We start from the raw sequence: 19,146 nt of genomic DNA on the forward strand, positions 1-19,146 counted from the left end.
ATTTTGTGACGTGTCTGCTGCATGCAGAACTGCCTCTTTGCCTGGTTTCATGGTTCCCTTGATTGAGGTCCCTTTGATGTAGTAGTTAAGGTCACAGGGAAGAAGGTTGGCCAGCACCAGGGTGGGCAGCAGATAGATGGTGTGACCTGGTTGGTGGTAGATCTGCTTTGTACCTCCTGCTACAGTTTTGCCAGGCTTCTGATCAGGGTAGTTCTCTTTTTTAATGACAACACAAAACCTAAAAAAGTACAAAAGTGTTTACAACTCTAGGTTCATTCTTCATTTGGTATTTTCTTTCTCCAGTCAGCCTATTTTTTTTTACCTGAAGCTGCGCTTGAGTTGTTCATCAAAGTCTGCTGACTGGCACTCTCTCTTACTGCTGCCGACCTCACCAGGCCGCTCCACAGAGGTCCAATGGATGGGCATTTTACAGAAGAACAACCCCAAGCCTTTAGGTCTCGCCTGAAGCCTCCAAGAGGTCAGATGGAGAGGGATGGCCAAGGCCTCTCCAGGCAGGATGGGTGGCAGGACAACAGGTTCTATAGAAGGTAAACAATTAAAATTAGATTCATAGCTGATAAACATGGGTAAATCATAGACAACAAGGTGTGTGCTTACTGTCCGGCACCGAAGGACTGTCTAGTCGCACTTCCATGGGAACCTCAAGGCGATTCTTCACTGTGAGTGCTGACTGCACTGTAATGACCTTACGTGCACTGCCCTCCATAGTGATAGAGAAAACCACTCGAACAGGCGGCAAAGCTGAGAACTGAACAGAGATTACAGACTGTGTACACACTCTAGAATAATTTAGTGTAATGTTATGAGACACAAACACTTACATATACATGAGGGTGTATGATGTTGGTTCTGCTAATTGGGCTGCCAACCTAGAAAAGCCATATCATTACATTTTTATGAAGCATTTTAATTTTTCATGAACTACTAAAAGATTTTGTATCTCATGTATTTCAAATGATGAAATACCAGAGCAGAAAAAAGTTCATTTCTAAGACCCATGAGAGAAGTCAAAGACTTCAAAATGCATGTAGAGAATCGCTAATATAATGCATTTATGAATTACTAATGAGTTTAGTGGTTCAAATGGATGTCGAATAAACTTCATTCTTTACATAACAACCCATTAAAACTCACAGTGCTCGAGGGGTTGTTTCGATCAGGAGCAGCGTAGCGGAAGAACACTCCAACCTTGTCCACTGACACTGGCTTCACCTGCTCCCAGCCTACAACACGCACCAGCAGCTGGTGGAGTTTCAGCTCATGTGTGTGTCTGTGGTCAGAGCACATCATCAGCAAAGAGGTGAAAAGCACAATTAATGAGGTATTAAAGGACAAACTGTACAGCAAATAAATCAAAATGAAAATTAAAAAATGTTTTTCTTTGAATTTTAATACATCATACTGTAAACAATTCAACAGTACATGGTACTATACTTCTTAAGAAACCTTCCTTTTAAGTTTGTCTCCATTCTGGTAGCAGTTTTATTATTGTTATAGCTAAAATTTGAACAATTTGAAATGTTGCCTTGGCAACTTACTAAATAAGTTTAAGTTGAAGATCTAAAATTACTAAGTGAAATTCAACTAAAATTGAAATAATAATAAATCAAAACTATTTTTTGTAAACTATTTTAAAAAATCCAAAAATAACAAAAAGCACATAACAAAATTACTACAAATTAAACTATATTAAAATGAAAACTGAACTATAAAAATAAAAGCAACTTTTAAAATATGAATAAACAGTATATAAAATTAATATATATTAATAAAGAGTCTATATAATAGCAAATAAGTAATACTATCTGGTTGTAAACAGCCACTTTTCACAACTCAATAAACAACAGATGAATCAAAACAATTTAAGCTCAACATTTTTTTCCTGAATATCTTGCCTGCTAAATTACAGGCTAACGTGGTTAATCCAAAACGACAGTACACAAAATGTGAGGCAACCTTGGATGATTGCCTTGCTCAAGGGTAAAATGTTGATGGAGCAGGACCATGTTCTCTATAACTTCCTAGCTTCTTCATCACCCCTGCCTGGGATCAAGAAGTCATAACCTCTAGGCTATGAACAATTCCAGAGTTGGAGAACCGCTGTAGTTACAATCCATTTCTATCATAACTCTGCCCCTGAGCATGGCACTAAAGCCAGGTTTTCTCCAGAAAGTTTGTTATGAAGCTATTGTCTGTACGTTACATCGTATTAAGACATTCTCTTGACATTTACATTTACATTTAGTCATTTTGCAGACGCTTTTATCCAAAGCGACTTACAATTGGGGATACATAAAGTATGACAATGCAAGGATAGACAAAGCTGCCAAACATTAGCACATTCAAAGCCAAGTGTATTTGCAAAACAGACAACCTTCTGCTACCTGTGTCTCAGTTTCTCCCGGGCCTCAAACTCAAATGGGATCTCCTCCCCTGGCAGCACCTCTCTCCACTGGCTGGTGATGTGCATATCATCGGTCCCAGGCCCATGAACATCAGATATGGAGCCAGCACTACTGCTATGAGACAGCGCCACTCTGTGGACACAGTAGAACCACCATGCATTTTCACAAACTATTAAACTATTACAGTTGAATATTGTAGGAATAATATATGCGCTCTTCTGACCTGGTTGGTGTGGTAGTGAGAGTAGCAAACCACATTGTGCAGCCAGTACGGTTGCGTAAGGCATAGGGCACAAATGGCTGCCTCCTCTTGGAAAGCTTCATATCTACTGAAACATGGCATGAATATAAAATCAGCCACAGGCTTCTATTAAGATTGTGGACAATGCCAGCTATCAGGTATTATGCAACAAATACTGACTTTAAAAACATTTTGTCTGGAAATGAACATGAAATTTGCCTCCCTGAAGTATGGCCCAAATCATATTTAGATTAATGGAGATAGAAAGGAAAGGCTATCAATGACATCAGTGACAATTTCACGACACATTCATTAACTCTGTAATAAGAAAGCATGATTTAAAGAAATGATCATAAACCACTATTTAGCACAAAACAGGTTTAATATATATGGTTGTGGGTTAAGGGACAGGGGTAAATGAGGGGTTAGGGTTAGAACAAAGGAACAGAACCCGGAGAACGTGGCTGTCCTATGATCTATGACACCAAACACGATCTTCTGACTTCTCTAAAGTTGGCTGCGCATCTATGAACTGTACCTCGGGCATGAATCTGCTGCTCGAGGCAAGTCAAGCTGGTAGAGCTTCTAGTTCTAAGGTAGGCAAGAGGAAGACCTGACAGCAGAGAGAAAGGGTTAGGGAAAAGAGACGAGAGAGAGAGAGAGACATGCTAAGAGGCTGTGGGAAGAGTAGGGGAGATGCATACGGTTAAAGAGAAGGGTAGAATGAGATGCACACATCATGATAGTATATGCTGTGATCTTATCTAAAAGCACTTTGAAAACAGCTCATTGTTAGTCACTAATTCAACATGATATTAAGATTTATGTTTATATTAGTTGTTAACGGCCATTTTCTGGATTTCAAAAGTAACTAAACCTGATTTAAACTGTGACTTATGTTAAAATACATTTATTTGATGGATGTACGGCTTTGAACAATTAATATTAACTTGTCTAAAGCTGAAGTGTTTTGATGTTTAAATACTATCCTACCATCTTAGCTTTGTTCTATCCTAGCTTAAAATGCAGAAACAACTATAAGTAAATGTTTTTAGGTTGATTTCTCAGATACAGAGTGTGTTTGGGACCCCTGTTTGATAACCAGTATTTTTGCAATTATACTACTGTTCAAAAGTTTGAGGTCAGTAATTTTTTAAAAATTGAAATTAATACCTTTATTTGGTGAGGATGCATTAAATTGATCAAAAGTGAGAGTAAGGACATTTATGTTACAAAGGTTCAAATACTACTTGAACAATATAAATTTTTGTTTATATAAACAGATGTTTATCCTCCAAAGCACATTTGACCTGCAGGGTTCCCCAAGGATCTATTCTTGCCCCCATTTTGTTTTCTTTATATATGCTCCCTTTGGGCTCAAAGTTTAGAAAATACAGAGTATTATTTCATTGTTATGCAGACTACACTCAAATATATGCACCTATCAAGCAAAATGACGGACTGTGTGCTTTAATTGCCTGTTTGTCAGACATTAAGGCTCGGATGTCTAAAAACTTCTTAAACTTAAACGAGAGTAAGACAATTGTGTTTGGATCATTAGCTGTCTCTGGCACCTTCTTATTTATCTGAACTTGTTACTGTTAACATATCTGCTAGATGTTTAAGGTCATCAAATCAGAAATTGTTAAAGGTTCCCAGATCATGGTTAAAAAGAAAGGGAGATGGGGCTTTTGCCATAGCTGGTCCCAAATTATGGAACAGCCTACCTTTATCTATTAGGATAATCCCTACAGAATCTCTGTTTAAAGTAAAACTTAAAACCTATCTTTTAGAAAAGACGTATAATATGTGAGTTGTCCTGAGCTTGTTTTTCCTCTGTATGTACCATGTCATTGTGTGTAGCTTTATTATGTTTTATTATTTTGATTTTACCATTTTTGTACAGCACAATGGTCAACTACTGTTGTTGTATTGTGCTATATAAATAAACTTTAAGAAAAAGAAAGAAAAAAAAGAAAATATTTATATTACAAATAAATGCTGTTGGTTTGAACTATCTATTCATCAAAGAATACTATAGAATATCAAAGAAAACTGTATTATTAATCAAATTAATGCAATTGTGGCGAATAAAAGAGACATCTTTCAAAAACATTAAAAAAAATCTTACTGACCCCAAACTTTTAAAATAAAATAATTAAAAATAATGATAACAATAATGTACATATGCTGACACTTGTGAAGCAAAAATTACACACTTCATATTTAAAAATGATACATAAGGTATATTAAGCTCTAATGTAGGACACAGTGGCTACGTTTACATGCAACCAAATAATTCGTTTGTAATTGGATTGACGGCTCAATCGGACTGAAAATCCTTCATGTAAACACCTTAATCGATCCGATTGAGCTCGATCGGAATGAAATTTTGATCGGATTGAAGGGGGTGGTTTATTCCTTTTCTAATACGATTGAGAGTGCATGTAAACACTCGATCGGATTGAACCCTGAAACTGAAAGGACTGCGCATGTGCAGAGACGCAGAAATAGCGTAATGACATATGACGCACGGAACGAGCGGCTCTTCCTTTTGAATAAAGTGTCATATAAATGTGTGTCCTGTCATTATAAAACTCTCCTTTCACTCAGCAACTGTGAAGTGGAGCAGGACAACCTCCCACCAGTCCTTGTTTTGGATTCTCATCCACAGGCAACCCGTTTTGGGTGCGGGGAGGGGCATTTTTTTGCGTGATAAATATGAGCAGCACGGCACAGCGGTTTATATGTATGGATAAATGGATAAATATTAATTCTGCTGTTAAAAACAAGAAACCGTGTAGGAGAGTGGCTATTATGTGCAAACAGTGAGAAACTCTATATTTGTGCAGTGTGCTCATGTCAAAAGATTCCGATTTGAAGCTTGTGACATATAAACACGCACATCAACCTGATCACTTTATTTAGCGTTCATGTAAACACTACATTCAGATTAATCAATCGGAATGAATTCAGTCCGATTGAGCCAAAAATTGTGCATGTAAACGTAGCCACTGTAACACACAGTGTTGCAGTGCAATTCCTCTTTTTTTAAGATCTGAAAGAAAGTGCAGGTTAAGTAAACGGCTGCTACTCACTCTGGCCAAAGGAGGGGGGGTCCACTGATGATCCCATCCAAGACAGGGCGGCGGAGGACTGTGGCGACTGCTCGTCTTCCTTGCAGTAATCTGCTAACCACGAAGTCTTGGTGGTGCTGTACTGCTCTGTGTGTCAGAACGACAGGCCCACAGCAGAGTGTCAGAATTAACATACCACTCATAAATATGGAAGCAAACAGTTAGAGAAAAGCATGGAGGCCTATGAGTGTGTTTGACCCAGACTATGTACCCAGTAAGACAGAGGTGATGTTGACATCCAGCCTCTGCTTGGCTCGAACTCCGATCTTCAGGCGTGGAGGATGGAGCCGGCCTGCCGCCTGTCGCTGCCAATCCAGGAAACATGGCCAAGATTCGATGAATGGCTCCCAGCCTAAAGACCGGCAGACACAAACGTGTGTGCTTATGAATGTACACAGAAATACATAGTGAACAGTTTACACTCAGTTCACAATTAGTTCACAACTCAATACTTGAAAATGACCCATATGGTCTGAATTCAAATGTGAAAATGGTAAATGTGTCAAATGGAAAATTTTCTTGATATTTATCATTTATTTTACATCAATTTGTTTCTTTTTTTATTCATTATTATTACTTTTTTTCACAACTTATAGCTTTTTCCAGTTAGGGGTGCATAATACAGCTTATATAACAATATAATTTTTTATTTAGACAAAATACTATTCAATTTTAATATTATGTATCAATATCAGCTATCGTATAAAATAAGTATTAGGCAGAATTTGAACAACAGTGCATCCCACTTTCCAGGTATAAATTAGCTTTGGAATCCCAGACTTTCAATATCTCAGATTTTTGAATTCAAACTCCATACTTCAAAATGAGATAGCCCTATAAAATGACTCTAAACTAGCAAGATAAATGTTATTTGAACTGTAGAAAGGAATGACTAACTTTTGAGAAGGTACTGAGATCCAGGGTGGCACATAATACCAAAAGGGTCTGGCTGCAGCTGGCGCTTGCACTCTCAGACGTGCATTCTCAGGCTTGCACTCTCAGACACTTGCACTTCCGCTAGCGACGTCACTTGCAGTCTTTATTATTTTTTATTTTGTTCTATTTATTGCCCTTCTCCATAATACTGAGATCTCACCTGAAAATTCTCTGTTGTAATAATCTCCAGACAGAGTGAAACTAGCCTTGCCTTCCTGCATAGACCCAATCCTCTGGAGAACATAAAGACCTGCGACAGAGGAGAAAAGCTTCTACAGAACCTGTCTACAGTATATTATAGACATATGGAGTATCACAGTATGCAGTCATCCTCACGTGAGAAGGTGAGCTCTGCCAGAGGGACGTCACAGTCTAGGCAGTCATCGATGAAGCAGATACACACGCTCTCGGCCTTCACTTCCACTCCAGATAGGGGAGGAGCAGAGTGGCTGCTGGAGTCTGAGTCTGTTCGGCATCGGCCGGACATGCTCTCTGCGTTCTCCCACAACCATGTGGCAGCTTGGTCCAACTGACCTGTAATTCAACACACGCACACACACACACACACACACACACACACACACACAGACACACACAGACAATCAATCACACAATTCCCACATGTGTTTTCTGTGATTTTGGTAGACAATTGCACTGGTGTACCTTTACAGTGAATGAGTGCCCGTCTGCAGTCTTCCCTTCTGAACCCAAGATCCTGTAACTGTTTAAACTGACCTTCTAAAATGAAATATTTTAAGAAACTTCAGCAAAGCTGTTTTCTAATGATTTCACATATTTAGTTAAAGGGATAGTTCACCCAAAACAAATCTTCACAGATCAAATCAGTGTTCATGCTTTGGACATTGCCACTTCTTTATAGTGGATGTCAATATTTTCAGTAAATAATCACTTATATATGATAATATATAAGAAATAAACAGTAAATTCAATTTCTGTTTTCACAACAAGGTTATCATTTGACTGTATTTTCATTTCTGGGTGAACTATCTCTTTAAGATATTCAAATAGAAACTATACATATACAGGTGCATCTCAATAAATTAGAATGTCATGGAAAAGTTAATTTATTTCAGTAATTCAACTCAAATTGTGAAACTTGTGTATTAAATAAATTCAATGCACACAGACTGAAGTAGTTTAAGTCTTTGCACGACATTCTAATTTATTGAGATGCACCTGTATATATATATATGTTAACAAACCCAGTAAAGCCTCTGTCTTGAGCCTGAAGCTGTCCTTTGATTTGGATGGGGTGTCTGTGCTGGCAGTGGACGCTGTACTCTCAGCTTCAGTGGCAGATCCTGTGGTCGGAATGGACTTAGCTATTGCCAGGAAAAGCTGCACATCATTGTAGGAAAGACGGATGTCTAGAGCTGGAAACTGGATCTGTGGGGGAAACTAAATTTAAAATTGTGCACCTATAGTTCATCCTGACCTGTGGTTCAATTTAACTCAATACTGACCTCCAAGAGAGGTGGAAAGTCCTCTATGTTGAAGGCATCGAGGAGTCCTGAACTGCTCTGGTACGTTGGGCTCCCACAGAGCTCCATTTGTACATTGACAGGATCAATGATAGACAAAGCTGTTTCCTGTTCGCTCCCCAGTCGACAGGAGAATACCTAAGCAGGGGAGAAACAAAAGATTAAAAAAAAATTAAATCTGACCATCAAACCAATCAAAACAATGCTTTCTTTTGTGTCATGGATATTGTAAAATCATAGATGTCCAGGGCATTACCTCAATGCCTGATAAGCTGCCAGAGAAAGGCCTGTCCAGAAGTCGAGGCTTGTATGTGAGCACAGTAGTGCCTTTCAGAATGATAGCATTGGTATCCAAACATGAAGCATCTTCAACGACCACAAACTCTGTCCCTGAAGGAAAAAAGAATTAGACAGTGCATTTTCATATAAATTGCCATTACAGGATTATTTTAAAGGGGTGGTTGATTGCGATTTCACTTATTTAACTTAGTTAGTGTGTAATGTTGCTGTTTGAGCATAAACAATATCTGCAAAGTTACGTAGCTGAAAGTTCAATGCAAACGGAGATATCGTCTTTTAAAGTCCCTCACAAGCAAATTTGGGGGCCTCAAATTTTTAATTGCCATCAAAAGTTGGAAATCCCTGCTCTAATGCAGTGAAATTAATACATCACAATTTTGTGATTTACGTGTCCAAAAATGTTGGGACATTGTGTTAGAAAGTAACACAATATTGTTAAGATGTTACCTGTCACATTGATTTTGACCTCCAGGTATTTATCTTGAGTGACTGGCACAGTGGATCGCTTAGTGACCACACCACTCTTGACTGTTTTGGGCACGACGGCCCCTGTGCTGCCTTGGTCACTGCTGCCACTAGGCCAGCACTGGTGGGTAGGCGCTGTTCCTTTTTCTGCAGGTATGTGCAGAAAGTCCCTCACCAGCTGTAGCCAATCAAAAATGAGGAAAACTCGCAGATTGTTTAAAACCACAGTGAAGCATGAGGAGTCCCGCGTAGATCTGTGAGACAGGGAGAATATACAGTAGAACAAGCATTTACTCTTTAGATGCATTTAAATGTACTTTCAGTAGCAGCCCCAGACCTGTAGTGTAGCTCCAGCTGCAGTGAGGCTCGGTTGGTGCCAGTCCTGGATGGCTGCAGAATGCAATCGAACACATTGTGTTTCCCTTCTGTGGGTCCACTGCTCCCAGTGAATCGCGTGTCATGTGCCAGGAGTGAATGAGACACCAGATTCACAGACTTGGAGCTATTAGAGAAACTCTCGAACAGGAGCTTTGATTTCATAAAGTCAAACCTTTTAGGAGTGAAAAAGAAAATCAGTTATCCCTATGGTCTATAAGAAAGTGCAAAGAACATTTTGAACATAGAAGTACCTGGCCAATGAGTGGCTATGACCTGTGGATTTAGGGTTGTCCAGTAACTCCAGACTGACATCCTTCATGTCCACCAGAAGAGACAGGGATGTGTACACATCGCCACTTAACACAGTCTGCATGATGACACTTTTATTAATACATTGTGAATAGCATGCAAAGCCTGTAAATCTTCTTTTGAGATTATTTTATTTTGGGGCTTTTGCCTTTATGCCTGTTATATTTACAATGACACATTTTTACATTGTGACAGGCATGCAAAGCCTGCAAATTACTTTTTTTTTTAAATATAAACAAATAAGCCATTCTTCATCATTTATATCAGTGGTCAGCAATATGTTTTTCAATTAAGAGTAATTTTTTTTTTAAATAGTGGCAATTTTGTCCAGCTAAAAATCACATGATAAACAAATGCCTGTTATAATTGTGAACCACAAAAGTGTTCCCATTTCAAAAAGAGTATCAGCAAAGCTACTGTTATAAGCTTACATAGGTGCTGGGGTCTTGGAGATTGTAAGGTCTGAGGAACTCCTCCACAGGCTCTCCCAGGTTGTGCTCCAAGAGTCCACGGATCAGCTGATACCTCTCCAGGTCTAAGGAACAGTGGACAGAAGACAGGCTGCCGTGGATGGACATGTCCGGGACAGCATGACTTAGTTCCCTGAGACAAGGCATAAATGAAAAACATGTTAAAAACAAAGACAAATGAAACTGGGAGTATGTTCGAATAAGTTAGGAAAGCTTAGGCTACATAAGGACAAATGACTGACTTGTCAAGGTTGCGCTCCACTTTCAGCTTTAGATGGCAGTGCTCCTTTAGCAGCCTCTCTCCACTCCTACGCACTGAGTAGGATGGGAAGACCAAGTCTGTTTCCAGATGCTTTCCAACATTGTCCCATAGCTCACAGGGCAACCGCTTTGCTGCAAATATGTCCATCTCCTGAAGATCCAGAGCTATACAGTCCAGCAGACACACATGGTCTTCTGTAACACAAGGACATGTCACTTACCACAAGAGCACATACAAACATACAGAAGGATCCAAAGAATGAGTCCACCAGTAAAAATTATTTTAGCATTGAGGTTAGGGTTAACTTCAAGATTACAACACTTTGGTTTTGCTAATCTGCTTTGAGATCAGTTGCACCCTATTTGTTTCCCACAATAAAGTGCATCTCAGATTCTGGGTGCTGACCTGGACTCGATGGCACATCTGCTTCTGGGATAGATCCCAGGCCAGGCTGGGGTCTGCCCAGGGTAAATCCAGAAGTTGTGCTGGAACTTGAAGACTTTTTATCACTAGTCTTCCCATCATCAGAGGCAGACTGGGCATCCTTCACTCGATCCTTCAGGAATGATTATTATGTTAATAAACATCCAAATAGAGATATAATTATTATTTTTTTTAATTTAAATTTAATTGGAAATAAGATTGTATGATCTTAAAATATTGAGATTTAAAAGATACTAACAAAAGTGTGAGCTTAGTTCAGTGCGCACTGCAGCTGAAATACTGATATAGAAAACAGTGCTGGCTTCACCATATTTTACTCACATAGGATAATTACTTTCAATTCACAAATACTTCACTAATCTTCAAAGACATGCATGGCTCAATTTTAATATAAAATAAAGGTATAATTCACCCAGAAATGAAAATTCATTATTTACTTCATGTCACTCCAACACCATAAAAAGATGTTTTAAATAATGGTTTAAATTATGTTTACATAGATCTTTGCCATACAAATGCAAAAAAAACAAAAAAACAAAACAGCATACAGTATAAGAACGTCATAAGAGCAAGTAAATAATGACATACTTGTCATTTTTGGGTGAAAATTACATTAAATTTGATTGAATTGGAAATTCAGCTGGAATTTACTCGATGTGAAACTCTTTGTATAAGTCATGAAAAAAGCAAAGACAGAAGGGACACCATCATATTACCGAATAAGAAACACACACCAGATTAGCATTCTCTGATACCTTATAATGTGAGGGATCCTTGTATGAATTAGCATGCAAAATAAAATTCTTCAAACACAAATGTAAGATGAATGTTAATGTTCATAAACTGTTATAGTTCATTTGGGTCTCATATTCACACAAACTGTAGACAACCACACAGGGATTAAATTAAAGTTGAATCCATCCATACTAACATAATTTTTCTACTGAAAAACTGTGACCTTAACCATGCAGAGTAAAGAATGGGTCTACAGCCATGAAGCACTTTCCTCAATGCTTGTTTGAGAAATTCAATTTAAGCTATCAACCCACAATGTTTTTCCCTCAAGTCTTTTCACATTATGAAATCATTCTCAGATTGCAGCAATCTGACAGTAAAATGCTCCTTAAATGCATCCCACAGGTTCAGTATGGTGGTGTAGTGTGTATGTGGTTATGGCAGGACTCACCAGAGAAGGGAAAAAGGTATGTGCCATTGTAAGTTTCTCTACCTTATCTCTGAGAGAGAAGGTGCCATGAGCGCCAGCAGGCAGGAAGCGGTTACGCACTCGGAGTTGGCCCAGGTTGGCCACTATTAGGCGTTTAGAGCGGGAGCTCTCTGGGATCAAGAGGACGGGAGCACCTGCCTCAATGTCCAGCAGTACACGAGCAGCTCGCTGTGGGTGCTCACGCACCTGTAGGGTAGAAAGTGAATTAAAACAATCCCCTTTAAAGGTCACTACAATGCCATGACTGCCTAGAATTAAATGACATCTCACTACACGTCCAAATAAAGTCATCTATTTTTAAATGTTAAGCTAATTTAGAGCGATTACATGACGGTATAGAACATAACATGTTATATTTTTTGTTCTTCATGTTTAGACAGACTCAGGACAAAGTCGTTCATTTGATTGTGATTTTAAATAAGACATCAGTTCACTTCTGGATTGCGCTACAAAATAGAATAGTGTGTGGTTAATCATTAAATATGAGAATTAATGTATTCTAAATTATGTGTCACATTATATTACCAATATAACAATGCTCAAATTTAACACTTCCATTTCTTTGTATTTAGCCTTTGGTTAGTAAGATGAGCTTAGCATACTACCTAAGCATAACGCATATAATCATGAATATACGTTAATGTCTTTTAAATTACACATAACATTAAATTATCAAAGCTAAAATGGTCAAATGAAACTTGTTTTCAGTTAGCATGCTAACATCTTAGCATGGCACTAACTGTTTAAAAAAAGTTCAACATTTTTATTAGCTAGAACAAGAATGCACGATGACCCTGTTATCTGACAAACCCAGAACAAAACCATTATCTGTGAAAGCAACAAAATTCTCATTTGACCAACAGACTTGGGCATTTCAAAACTCAAAGAAAACCAACCCATTTGCAAGATAACATTGACTGTAAGATTAATAAATCAAATCAACAAAAACCTGTGAAATAGACGCAAACATTAGTACTTTGCTAATGCAATGTGTACAAGGGACAAAGGACTGAGAGCAAGACACGAGAATGTCCTAATGGGTAACTGCTGATTTCTAGCCTGTAGTTTGTAAGAGGGGATTAAGAGTCAGGACAGACAGTTCAGTGTCCAGGCTCATCACCAATGTCTCCAGTTTGAAGGAAATGGGTGTTGACAACAACTTGTATAACTATTTTGTCTCTGTAGGGAAGGATTGAGGACAGCCAGCTGATCACCCAAATGGTTATCTGAGCAGCAGTAGCTGGTCTGTTTTCCCTGGGATACATGCATCATATACACTAGGTTGTACAAAGCAGACACAAGGATGGGCCAAATAAAAATTTAAGGATGTTATCTCAACATTTCAATTTATTCTGTCCTAAGGTTACCATTGAACAAACATAATTAAAATGGGCCCTTACAGCCTGACCCTCAACGGCTGCTCTCTGCCTGCCGATGACATCCTGTAGCTGTGTGAAGTGTTGGATGAAGGCCACCACCTCAGCCTGGAAGCGCTGGGTATGGACATACTGTACTGAGGCCATCTGAAGAGACACCTTCATATCATATTCCCGCTGCAAATAGGGGTCAGGTTCACCATACCTGGAGATAGATGTCAAAACTAAATCATGGACACAAAAAATATGGACTTATATGTAATATATGCATTAATTAAATTACAGAAAAAAGGAAGAAAATACTTGTGTATGTCATAGACAAGGGCCTCTCCACCATGTGTTGTGAATCGCTCTCTGTATAGATCCCCATGGGGTGTCAAATCACTCAATGACAAACTTCCCAGACTTCCTTGCAATGCCAGATTTCCATCTAAAAGTGTAACACATAAATTCAGCAAACAACGATTTTCAGAAAAAGCCTTTTTTTTCTCATTTAAACATATTTCATTATAATTATACACACCAATCATTTCCATATGCGTAAACAGTTTAGAGACACTAGCTTTAGCAAGCTCGTTGGACTTCTTCCTCAGTACCAGTGATAAAGAGTGAACCTGTGGAGAAAGTACACACGTCATTTTCTTTAAAGTTTATACTGTCCATTATTTTTTTTAAATGTAAGAAAACATGTTGTTTATTAAATATATTTTTAAAACATTAATTGGTATAATAATTATTATAATATTAATTATTATTTCTTGCATTATTTCTACTGTACCTTTAAATCTAGCTTTGTATTGACCCTTTCCGCAATCTCTGTATACAAATCTCCCAGATCATTGAGGGTACTATTTTCCAATGAGTGTTCAGGTATAGGCTGAGGTGTGGTGGAAGGCACTTTCACAGCATGGTTATTAGCAGTAGAGCCGATGCCAAAGAAGTCTAGAATCATGACCCATGTTTGCAGTGTGATGAGAATATCCAGGCAGTTGAAGTCCACATCTACACTACGGCTGATGCTGCCATATCGTGTCTTAAACTCTGGGTGCCGCCTATCAACCATTAGCATGTTGATATGTACCAAAGTATCATCAAAGTCTGGTCGTGGGTGTGGAGACGGAGTTTGGCGGGATGGGGATGGAGGAGGGGTGCTGGGGCACTCTGCATCCTCTTTGCTCTTCCGACTGGGTGCAGATGGTGTACTGGGGTGCCTCTGATAGAACTGGAAAACATTCTGTGCCTCTTCAAATTGTGCTGGAAGAGAACGAGGCATTTCTGGGTACAGAACATTGGACGTTGTTGGGCAAGATTGTGACAGGTATTCCTTTGGACTGAAGGTGGAGGGCTTTGGAGCACCTCTGGACACCATGAGGTGTTTGTACTTTGATTCAGGGTTTGACTCTAGCATATCTTCCATTAACAAGGAGTGAAGGGCTAGTTGGATGGAGACTGAATGGGGATGATCTTTGGTGAAGTCTCCCACCAGGTCTTGAAAGCGCAGACTGACCAACCCTTGGCATCCTTGGCTAAGGTCTCCGCTCAACTGCACTTGCAGCTCAGTGACCCGAAAGATGGCCCTCACTTGGGTAAAAGAGGGAGGCCGTAGAGGGGGGCTCTCGTTTTGCAGCGGAAGTGTTGCTGAAAGGGATGACGACAAGGATGAGTAAGATAGGCCAACATGAGGAGGGTCACGGGCAAAGACTCCACCTTGCAGATCAGGGAAGCGATGTGGTTTAGTGGAGGAAGGCGTGGGAGGTGGTGGTGTGGGGGGCTGACTGGGCGTAACTCTCTGATCTTCGATGAAGGAGAGATTATCGAGAGTCTGAAGGACCTGCTCATACACAGACTTGCACAGACACACCTGACAGAAAATATGACAATTTAAAAATCAGGAACATATATATGATAAAGAGACAACTTTTATGTTATGCATTTTTGTAGTGATTTACCTGGATGGCATTAACAAATCTGCCTTCCACTTTCATTAGCCCAGTGCTCTGGTAAGGTTCTTCACATGAAAAGGTAAAGTGTAAGTTTTCATCAACAGGGACTTTCTCAATAGTGAGCTGGATGGTGGCATCTTTTAGAATATGAAATGCTGAAAGAAGAAGACATAGAGATGGAGATGTTCAAAAATTGCCTTGACAGGACTTAAATATAAAGGGGGGAAAGCTTCATGAATTCCCCAAATTTTATTGACAACTTACCTTTTCCTCGGCTTAAGTACTCAAAGAAGTCATGTCTTGTAAATTGTGGCTCATTCAGATTAATGTTGCCACCATGAGAAGGTGAGGGTCCAGATGTGGAGCTGCTGTTAAGTCGTGCTCCTTTTCTTAAAACCAAGTTGCTTGTGTTGACTGAATAGAGTCTTATATCTTTTATTTCAACCTGCAGTTTCTCCCCTTCTGAGTCATGCCCTGTAAGAAAGTTTTGAATTCGTATGCTCCCTAAATGTCCAACAAGCAGTTCAGGGTGACCAGGTTTTCTAGGAATAGACACCACTGGGGATTCTATACTGACATCTAGAGTCAGCTTGACCAGAAAAGAATCCAAGCCTGGTTCCTTTTCAGGGACACAGAAATCATCTTCCTCAAAAGGGTCAAGTGTCCAGTTACACTGACTCTGCCTCCTAGATCTTCTGTATGGGCTCTCAAAGAGAGATACCATACCACTGTACTCTGCTGTTTTTGTTGCCAATACAGTAGAGACCTTTGTAGCTGCAGTCTTCAGCATAGACCGGAAGTTGTCCTCTACTTCATTTGCTGATAAACTGAGTTCTTTCAGGAACTTTGCTGAGTGGTTATAGTGTAAAGATGCCATCTGAAGTTGGAGGGAGCATTCTCCCTGAGATTTTTCCATAAAGCGGAAACTCAAAGCTTCAGAGGGTGCCATGCCAGCAATAGAAAAGAATGCCACACCATCTGTGGAGGAGCTGTCTTCTACACTTCCAATACTGACCACAAACTGATTTCTGCCACCTTCCTGAGTCAAGTCTACGAGCTGAATGCATCCTAGAGAACCATTGACATCCAATCGACTTCCCATTGAAACATTGACTTTTGTCCCATTTATACTGGCCATAGCAATTTTCATGCCTTTTTTCTCACCTCCCAAAACAGTCCCGGTGGTAACAGTTCGCAAAAGCAGCAAGTTTAACCTGTGAATTTCAACAGTTAACTCCTTATTCTGGACATAAGTGGACTGATAGGTCTCCTCATTCTCTTCTCCATTAGGCAGTGGTGCTAGCTGTTGTGTTGGAGAGTTTTCATCTTTGGGGAAAGACTGCTGAAGGAATTTTAAAAGCTCTACCATTGTTTCAGGGTTAAGGATGATATTGAGGTTGTTGACCTGCATGGAGGTGACCTGAAGAGAGCTGTCCAAGTTCATAGAGGGGCAGTCTGAGCTGACAAACTGGTATTCCAACTTAATGAGTACCTCCTGGTCTCTCAGGGGAGAGCCCCGTGGAGATGCCTTGTCAAAATCAAGACCTGAGGAGTCCCTGTACAAACCTGGCAGTTCTGGAGATTTACCGTCTGGTGAGACAGGTGATGTGGGCTGGCTCTCTCGCAGACTTCCAGTAGGTACATCAAAACTTAGGTGTTTATGAGATGCAACAAGAAGATCAAAGTCAGAGCCATACGTCTGCAATGTATCTACAAGGTAGAGCCCATGGACTGTGAGGGAAACCATAGCATCATAAGGTCGCTTTACAAAATGTGCATTTGTTCCAAATACTTTCAGAACAGAAATATACTGGCCTCCACTTTCAATGCCAAGTTGCATGTAATTGATTCTAAACTCTACAAGGAGAAGTCTAGATTCCACAAGCACCTCTCGAGTATGTTGCTCAAGTGTCATCACACTCTTGGTAAGATTTTTATCAGAACTCTGGAGCTTCCAATCACTATCTTCCCTCTGAAAGATCTTCTCATGACGAAGTATAAGAGGGTCAGGGGATTTGAGGTTCTCCCCCTGTTTGTCATCTCCATCTGCCCCTGAATTACCAAGTCTAGCCAGGCAGCTTCTCAGGGCAGTCATCTTCTCCAGGTTGATGTGCACTTTGAGGTCTGGTAGTGTTCCTGAGAGAACAGCCCCTGGAAACTGAGGGTCTGATGTGTATCGCAGTCTTTGCTCTAGCTGTAGTAGCACATTGAATTTCTCCACCACATGAGTGGGGCCCACTTCACTGTCCTGCAGATGCTTCCAGTTGTCTTTATAGTGACCAACCATGATCTGGAGGTCTTTGAAAGATAAGGAGTACTTCTCATATAGGTTCTTGCTGACTATTTGGGCACCTTCTGGTGACTTAAGGTTGGTAATATCACAGGGCCTCTCCTGACCTTTGACATCCACTTCTTTCTCTAGAGGCGGAGTCCCAGGAGGTGTTGCTAATGGTGTCTGGAATTCTTCATCACTTTCTCCGTCTGTCAGAGAGGTCTTAAGATTTGTTTTATGATCTTCTGTGAGGACAAATAAAACTGTCACAAGTTGCCATCAACTGCAATAAATTCAGAATGTATGGAAAGGCTACAGCAGAAAATTTGATTTGAACCAGTTACCTTGGGAATTAGTAAGAAGAATACGCCCAAGGTCTACCACAACTAGCATGGGGTCTTCAGACTGAAAATCATCTGGGAAGATGACTTGAGGGGCACATATATCTAATTTCATAGTCCAATGCTTACTGTTCTCCTGTGAAAGGAAAACCATAACAGAATTATAACTAAATATCTAATTGAAACTGTAACTGATAGCAATTAAATAAAGTCCTCTCTTACAATGAACTCTCCAACTAGCAGATGATCAATGGTTTGTCTGATTTCTGCCTTGGTTTGCATCTTGAGCTTGTTGTATTGCCTCCTGGCTGCTTCAGCCACTCTCAGCTCTAACTCAGACTGATATCCGAATCCTGGAAAATGTCATATAAAACATAATGTACTGATATTTCACAAAACCAATTCAAAATAATTTAAGACGGATGCTTATCCTCAATGTGCACCTGAGGTGTGGACCCTTCCTTTGTAGAAAAACTCAGCCACTTTCTTGATAGCCTGAGGGTTATAAATGATATTGAGAGGTCTGGTATTGACCTCCAGTCTCCTCTCAAATTTGCTCCTTATTGGATTACGTTCATAAATCATCTCAAAGACAGGAGGGGCTGATGATTCCACATCAGACGCTGAAAAAAGACAAAATAAGAAGTTCTTAATCAGCCTTCATAGACATTTATTTGTGTATATTTTCATACAACAGATATATGTTTTTAATTTATTACTCACATAGATCGCTCATTTCTGTGCAGTTAGTCTGCTCAAAAGGTTGACTGATAGCAACAGTAACCTTGTCCTTAAAATGTAGAAAATTTATATGAAATCTATTATTACAGTTATTTCTGTAACAGATATTTTCAACACATGCAGATGACTGTTCTATAGCAACAAGTAACTTTAAATATGAGAAAAAACGAACTGGTTTTGGTGAAACAAGGACAGGAAAGATGGAGCCCTGGGTAGTGAGATCACGGAGAAACAGCCCACCAAGTTTCACTGAGAGTAATGAAGACTCTGAGCGAGGAAGAGACTCAACTCTGATCTTCACACCTGTAAAGCAAAGTTAAAAACATAAATCAACATTCAAAATTGATTCTAAGCCATTGAGACTTTTTTTGCTATAAT

General features: G+C 39.6%; 1 protein-coding gene across 1 annotated transcript in view; it reads right to left on the reverse strand.

The window, feature by feature from the left end:
* The window catches only part of LOC107687459 (vacuolar protein sorting-associated protein 13D-like), a 53,301-nt gene that overhangs the window by 27,091 nt on the left and 7,064 nt on the right, over positions 1 to 19,146 (reverse strand). Inside the window, exons 14-46 of the mRNA XM_016484817.1 lie at positions 18,941 to 19,071; positions 18,751 to 18,817; positions 18,471 to 18,650; positions 18,250 to 18,380; positions 18,031 to 18,163; positions 15,679 to 17,931; positions 15,421 to 15,569; positions 14,250 to 15,332; positions 13,995 to 14,085; positions 13,775 to 13,901; positions 13,496 to 13,676; positions 12,057 to 12,281; positions 10,832 to 10,982; positions 10,407 to 10,620; positions 10,126 to 10,297; positions 9,637 to 9,752; positions 9,345 to 9,557; positions 8,990 to 9,261; positions 8,499 to 8,632; positions 8,225 to 8,380; positions 7,964 to 8,147; positions 7,404 to 7,478; positions 7,077 to 7,274; positions 6,901 to 6,990; positions 6,016 to 6,156; positions 5,766 to 5,891; positions 3,206 to 3,280; positions 2,650 to 2,755; positions 2,406 to 2,558; positions 1,156 to 1,291; positions 843 to 890; positions 619 to 769; positions 323 to 539 (exon numbers count right to left, since the gene is read on the reverse strand). Of these exons, the coding sequence (XP_016340303.1) occupies positions 323 to 539; positions 619 to 769; positions 843 to 890; positions 1,156 to 1,291; positions 2,406 to 2,558; positions 2,650 to 2,755; positions 3,206 to 3,280; positions 5,766 to 5,891; positions 6,016 to 6,156; positions 6,901 to 6,990; positions 7,077 to 7,274; positions 7,404 to 7,478; positions 7,964 to 8,147; positions 8,225 to 8,380; positions 8,499 to 8,632; positions 8,990 to 9,261; positions 9,345 to 9,557; positions 9,637 to 9,752; positions 10,126 to 10,297; positions 10,407 to 10,620; positions 10,832 to 10,982; positions 12,057 to 12,281; positions 13,496 to 13,676; positions 13,775 to 13,901; positions 13,995 to 14,085; positions 14,250 to 15,332; positions 15,421 to 15,569; positions 15,679 to 17,931; positions 18,031 to 18,163; positions 18,250 to 18,380; positions 18,471 to 18,650; positions 18,751 to 18,817; positions 18,941 to 19,071 (7,879 nt within the window). The remainder of the gene's footprint in view (positions 1 to 322; positions 540 to 618; positions 770 to 842; positions 891 to 1,155; positions 1,292 to 2,405; positions 2,559 to 2,649; positions 2,756 to 3,205; positions 3,281 to 5,765; positions 5,892 to 6,015; positions 6,157 to 6,900; positions 6,991 to 7,076; positions 7,275 to 7,403; positions 7,479 to 7,963; positions 8,148 to 8,224; positions 8,381 to 8,498; positions 8,633 to 8,989; positions 9,262 to 9,344; positions 9,558 to 9,636; positions 9,753 to 10,125; positions 10,298 to 10,406; positions 10,621 to 10,831; positions 10,983 to 12,056; positions 12,282 to 13,495; positions 13,677 to 13,774; positions 13,902 to 13,994; positions 14,086 to 14,249; positions 15,333 to 15,420; positions 15,570 to 15,678; positions 17,932 to 18,030; positions 18,164 to 18,249; positions 18,381 to 18,470; positions 18,651 to 18,750; positions 18,818 to 18,940; positions 19,072 to 19,146) is intronic.

This window comes from Sinocyclocheilus anshuiensis, unplaced genomic scaffold (genome assembly GCF_001515605.1).
Source record: "Sinocyclocheilus anshuiensis isolate Anshui unplaced genomic scaffold, SAMN03320099.WGS_v1.1 scaffold1114, whole genome shotgun sequence".
Taxonomy (NCBI): Eukaryota; Metazoa; Chordata; class Actinopteri; order Cypriniformes; family Cyprinidae; genus Sinocyclocheilus; species Sinocyclocheilus anshuiensis.